At 39.9% G+C, this 6,000-nt stretch overlaps 1 protein-coding gene across 1 annotated transcript; it reads left to right on the top strand.

Annotated features, from left to right (window-relative positions):
- Positions 1-4,932: 4,932 nt before the first annotated feature.
- LOC110171782 (hepcidin) lies at positions 4,933-5,609 on the top strand. The gene is made up of 3 exons (XM_020937560.2): positions 4,933-5,166; positions 5,243-5,323; positions 5,429-5,609. Exons 1-3 carry the CDS (start codon positions 4,948-4,950, stop codon positions 5,525-5,527), a joined length of 399 nt encoding a protein of 132 aa, XP_020793219.2. The 5' UTR covers positions 4,933-4,947; the 3' UTR covers positions 5,528-5,609.
- The last annotated feature ends 391 nt before the right edge of the window (positions 5,610-6,000 follow it).

Raw genomic sequence — 6,000 nt, 5'->3', positions numbered from 1 at the left:
AATTTTGGTCTCAATATTATCTTTAATGAGATGTAGACAGCAGATAGTACTGCACAAATGAGCTCTTTCCTCTCCAGATGTTTCCTACTTTGTTTACTACTTTTAGCCCAGATGCTATGTCACAGCTCCCGAGCCAAACAACATTCACTATGGCTGCTATAAGCAATGTGTTAGTCTGTCATTAAGCACGGGAGAGAGTGAAGAGAGAGTGACTGAAGACCCTTTTTTGGCACAAGACCACAGATTTCTGGTTCTTTGCTTCACAAACATTTTTATAGTCATGACAGGCTATGACAAAACAACCGCCCCACAGCGCCACAGTAGAGACATCTAAATTTAACATGAGCCAATAAAAAACTGTAAACAGTAATACATGGGTTAATTATTGAGCCAAATTAGAGGTATAGTCCATTCTTTTAAGCTTGACCACACAATTCCCACAATATAAAAAACAGACACTGTAAAAAGAGTGGTAGTGAGAGTAAATAATCTCTCTGTATCTGGCTCTGATATAGGCCTTCTGTGGAGTTAGAATGATGAATATGTTGATGGCTTAGCAGTTAAAAGTAGTAGTTTGTAGTACAAGTAGTGTATTTGGAAAAGTATTTTTACTTGCTTACATGTATTAACTTTTTTTTTTTTTTACATTTATCAAAACAAAAAAAAACAAAAAAACAAACAAACAAAAAATACATTGTAGCAGTATTTTCCAATCTTATTCTATAAAATGGGTCAGACACACAATGACCATAAATGATTTGCCTACTCATTTGTGCCTTCTTATGTACACCCAGTATTTACAGACTCCCACCCAGCTCTAGATCACTAAGATGCTGTGTTTCTGTTTATCTAGAGCAGAATGTTTCATGTGGCATTCATTTAGCTCTGTGCCCGACCCTGGTGCTGCCCTCACAGCGCCCCTCAACACCCTCTGTAAGCCACATCTAGGCAGGAGCGTCTAGGGCCCCAACCCATTAAAACCGTCATTACTGAGCATGTGCATTAAAGATTTGAGAAAATATGGCAATCACGCTGTTGGTAGGTCCACTAATCAAAATAAAAGACCTTTTAAAATGAACTAAAAGCTAAAAATTAAATTAAGACACATTCAGAAAACTACACTTCTGCATTTATTTCGTTACTGTTCATCTAAATGTTCACTGAGCTGCCAGGACTCATTGCCACATGTTTATATTTGTAAAATTATTATTTAAAATAGAGAAGTACATATAATATGGAATTTAGGTACATATGGGAGAATTGCCTGACATGTGTCCTTAAAGAAAGCATGACTAAAATTAAATTCTAAATCTAAGTTACTGTATTTCTTTGGAGGCAGATTAATCCACACTTACAACTTTTGAAACTATGATTTTTTTGTAATACAAATAGTATATGTGTATATGTGTAATGTAGTTATAGTAATTATTGTATTGACAGTATTACTGTTTTAAAATTGCATGTATTTTCCTCTGTAGACCCTGTTAAATTGATTGCCACAGAAATGTTGTGCCCTTTGACCTTTTGCAGAAGACATCACCCCTGTTACAAACTTCCACAATAAAAAGCAAGCTTGCCATAATGAGCGCTGCTTTATTCACATACATCCGAGTGAAAACATTTATTGGACTAATTACCCTGGTCTCCATATTGGAGTTTCTTCCTGTGTTACACATGGTTTGGCAGGCTGCCCGGTATTGTGTCAGAACCATTACCTCAGGACCAACTGCAAACACACAACTGTAACGAGCAGTGAGACTGAGAAAGTGGACTACATAAGTGGACTACAGTACAAGACTGTTCAAAATGATTAGTGAGCTATTATAATTTATTGTGTAAATTATTTAAGGAATACGGATTTTTATTTATTTATTTTTTTCCTTAACACATCTGGCAACCTAAAATGTAAGCAACTTCTGCTACAATATGTGAATTAGTATGAATACTGGTAATAATGTTAAAGTTTCTATTTTATTACTGTCATTGTAAACATTGTGTTTTTTATTACATTTTCAACAGTCTATTCACATTTAACAGGAACATGTTGTGAATACACAGTGCCTGTTTAGACTGGACCAAAACACTGACAATGCCCTTTGCTATCAGTGTTAGGGGAAGGCCAATATTGTGAAATAATACAAATACTCGCAGTGCATAGCAGTATTTCTTCAGGTAAATTATCAGTATGTGAGCTTTCAACTAACAGCACTTGCATAATCTCTGCGCTCTGGTGAAGATCTAAGTCACAAATGCATCACAGTTAGTTTTAGTTGATTACTTATTGATACTTTGCAGCTAATGTCATCTCTGGGAGTATGATGCTAACTAAAAGCACTACTCTGTTAGAGGTTCTGTTACTCAAATTAGATTTAATCTGAACTTTATTTTAACACAATATGAGCAAAAAGCACTGACTTGGTTGGAACTACAACAGGTGAGATGATTTGTGCTGTTTTACAAGTCTCACACGCATAACTACATAAGGAACTAAACAGCTTCTTTGCCCGCTTTGAATCCCAGGCACAGCACTGAGTCACACCACACCAACCTGCACTACACTCAATCTCCAACACCACCCCACTCACTGTTGAAGTGTAGGATGTGAGGTGGGTGCTCCGAGCCATTAATCCCAGGAAGGCTACAGGCCCTTCAGAGTACCAGGGAAAATGCTCAAGGCATGTGCTGACCAGCTAGCACAGGTCTTCACTGACATTTTTAACCTGTAACTGAAACAAGCAATCATTCCAGCTTGCTTAAAATCTGCTATCATCCTCCCGGTTCCAAAAAAGGCATCCACAACCAACCTTAATGACTTCCGCCCCATAGCACTTACCCTAGTCATCAGCAAGTGCTTCAAGAAACTGGTTCTGAGGCACATCAAAACCTGTCTCCTCCCACTCGAGACCCGCATCAGTCTGCATACCGGTCAAACAGATCCACCGAAGATGCAATAGCTATCGCACTCCACTCTGCGCCTAACTACCTGGAGAAACCGAAGAGCTATATCAGGATGCTCTTCACTGACTACAGCTCATCTTTTAACACAATAATACCAGACATCCTGATCCCCAAGTTGGCTAACCTGGGGCTCCCACCATCCACCTGCTCTTGGATTAAGGACTTTCTGGTCAATTGACTCCAGTAGGTGAAACTGGGTCCCCACCTATCATCCATCTGCACTCTCAGCACCAGCCTCCCCCAGGGCTGTGTGCTGAGCCCACTCCTCTACTCGCTCTACTACACTCACGACTGCAGTCCCACCCACCCAAAGAACATCACTGTCAAATTTGCTGATGACATGATGGTGGTGGGGCTGAGGGGAATGAGGTGCCCTACAGAGATGAGGTCCTGAAACTCAGCAGGTGGTGTGCAACTAACAACTTAGCACTGAACATCACCAAGACTAAGGAACTCATCCTGGACTTTCGGTGGAACAGAGCCACCCCTGCCTCCCTGTACATCAAAGACCAAAGTGTGGAGTGAGTGGAGTCCTTCAAATTCCTTGGGGTTCACATCTCTGCGGATCTCTCTTGGTCAGTCAACACTTCAGCACTAGTCAAAAAGGCCCAGCAGCGGCTACACTTCCTGAGCATGCTCAGGAAGGAGCAACCAAACACAAGCCCGCTGGTGACCTTCTATCGTTCCACCATTGAGAGCCTGCTGATCTATGCTGGGACAGTGTGACACTCTAGCTGACTGACTAGACTGACAGGAAGTGTCTGCAGAGGGTGACCAACACTGCACAGGACATTATTGGCTGCCCTCTGCCTTCCTTAAACAAGTTATACAACTCCTGCTGTCTCAGCAGAGCGAGGAAAATAATTAAAGTCAATACACACCCTGGATTCCACCTGTTCAAACTGTTGCCTTCTGGCAGGTGCTTCAGGTCAATTCCAGCTAGGACCAATAGACAGCTTCTTCGCCAAAGCTGTCACCATACTGAATGAGAACTGTAAATTTGTTTTATTTATTATTAATTCTTGCACTTTGATGGAGCAGCTCTGAATTTCATTATACTGTATAATAACAATAAAGGCTTTCTATTCTATTCTATTCTATTCTATTCTATAAAATTATAATGACGAGTTAGCCAGCATTAGCCAACCATTTTTCAATTAGTCACTCTCACCTTTTTTTTAAATTGAAAAACATCTTAACATGTACTGTTTGTACTGATCACAGGCTCCTGAAAATGTGTTGTTACATTGCACTGCCACTGCAAAGTATCAACAAGTAAATAATGGAGTTAATTGAATACAGTCTCTGGACATTAGGGGGCAGAGAGTGAGGATTTGGGAGACATTCACAAAGCATTACATTCTCACTGGCAGGTTTTTACTTATAAAAAGTTTGCACTGCCTTTGCTTCTTTTGTGTTTTTGTTTCACCCTGTCCTGTGTTCCCTGTGTTCAAGATGCAGAACCTCATTTGGTCGGTCATCATTCTCCTGTAGAGCCACATAGGCCTTTGGAACATTATGTACAAATTATGAAATGTTTGCACGCCTGGCCAAACAATGGCTTTTAACCAAGCAAACCTGTACACGTTAATCTGCCCTGTATTAATGCAGTGGTATCATCTATAAATATGTAAATAGTGTATGGACGTGAAGACTACGACTAGTTTTACTCATTGCTTGACCTGATAAATGATTGCATCAATACATTTTATTTTACTGGAACGTATCCCATTTATGACATCAACCTGTCCTGGAAGGTGGAAATGAGTAATTTTGCGATAACCTAGCACAAACATGTGAACAGTGAGCTGCTGCAACTCTTCCCATAAATATGATCAAAACAATAACTGGTAAACTCCTGTTCTTTGGATACAGAACATAATACATAAAACATATTCCACAATTGCTACAATTTTGAAAAACCTTGAAAACATTGATTTATGGGAAAGATTCAGCCGCTGACCCTTCAGTTGTAGTGTGCTTTCCCTGATGATGCAACAGTCTCCCACTGTCAGTATAAATACAGCAGACTTCACACAGTTCTCCATCACACTCAAGAACTGGGACCAGTCTCCAATCAAATCCACAAGTCCAGTGTGTGAGAGCTCCAACAGACCCAACATGAAGACTGTGAGAGTGGCTGCTGCTGTGGCTCTGCTGTTTGCATTTGTCTGGATCCAGGAGAGCTCTGCACAAGCAGACGCTCAGGTAAGAGTCAGGAGCTTTGTGTCACTGTCCAGAGGTTATTGGGGCCACTCTCACTGAACACACTGTATGATCTTAGATGGAAGAGATGGAGGGGCCCGAGGACGTGGACATTCCAGTTGAGCTGAAAGCAGAAGAAGTGTCAGTGGACGCCATGACGGTCAGTGTCTCTGTAGTTCATATTCTCTGTGACAGTATATTTGCTTACATTTGCACAATATGACCATTTATGTTTAATTGTTGCTAATGCATGTTTTGTGTGCAGAGTCCGTACTACAGGAGCAGAGAGAAGAGAGGCATTAAGTGTAAATTCTGCTGTGGCTGCTGCACTCCTGGAGTCTGTGGACTCTGTTGCAGATTCTGAACACATATCCATCACCTAACAAAGACCTTTCTGTAATGATTTGGATTTTTGAAAATAAATATTTCCACAATTCCAAAAGCAAGCTTGTAATTGAATTATTTGGTTCATTTATTCACAGAAATGTGTTTGGTTCATTGTTGATTTTTGTTTAGATTTTTTGCAATACATTTATTGAAACATTCAATAGTCACAGTCACTGAAAAATAATGATGCATTTATTTTCAGATCTTATTAGAGTTCTGATCAACATGTGAGGAGGCAGTCAATTTTAATAGGTCCAAGCTATCATTTTTCATAAAATGTTTCATATTTATTTATAAGTTTTATATACATGTGCACATGTGTTCACACAGTGTATTTGCTGGACTGGTTGGTTCCCTCACACTTTACCAGATGTCTCTTCCTATTCTCTCCTCTGTTTCACTTTCTCTACTCCACAGCAGCATAATACAGCCAATTTTTTAGTTTTTTTG

Source organism: Boleophthalmus pectinirostris, unplaced genomic scaffold (assembly GCF_026225935.1).
Source record: "Boleophthalmus pectinirostris isolate CB_2022bp ecotype Guang Dong unplaced genomic scaffold, ASM2622593v1 HiC_scaffold_6, whole genome shotgun sequence".
Lineage (NCBI taxonomy): Eukaryota > Metazoa > Chordata > Actinopteri > Gobiiformes > Gobiidae > Boleophthalmus > Boleophthalmus pectinirostris.
Note: the sequence above shows the minus strand (reverse complement) of the source record. Positions and strands in the feature narration are given on the sequence as shown.

Excerpts from the sequence above, each read along its gene's own strand:
- LOC110171782 (XM_020937560.2), top strand. The coding sequence starts at position 4,948 with ATGATGCAACAGTCTCCCACTGTCAGTATAAATACAGCAGACTTCACA. Across the intron at positions 5,167-5,242 it reads CTGCACAAGCAGACGCTCAG|ATGGAAGAGATGGAGGGGCC; the intron begins GTAAGAGTCAGG and ends GTATGATCTTAG. Across the intron at positions 5,324-5,428 it reads TGTCAGTGGACGCCATGACG|AGTCCGTACTACAGGAGCAG; the intron begins GTCAGTGTCTCT and ends TTTTGTGTGCAG.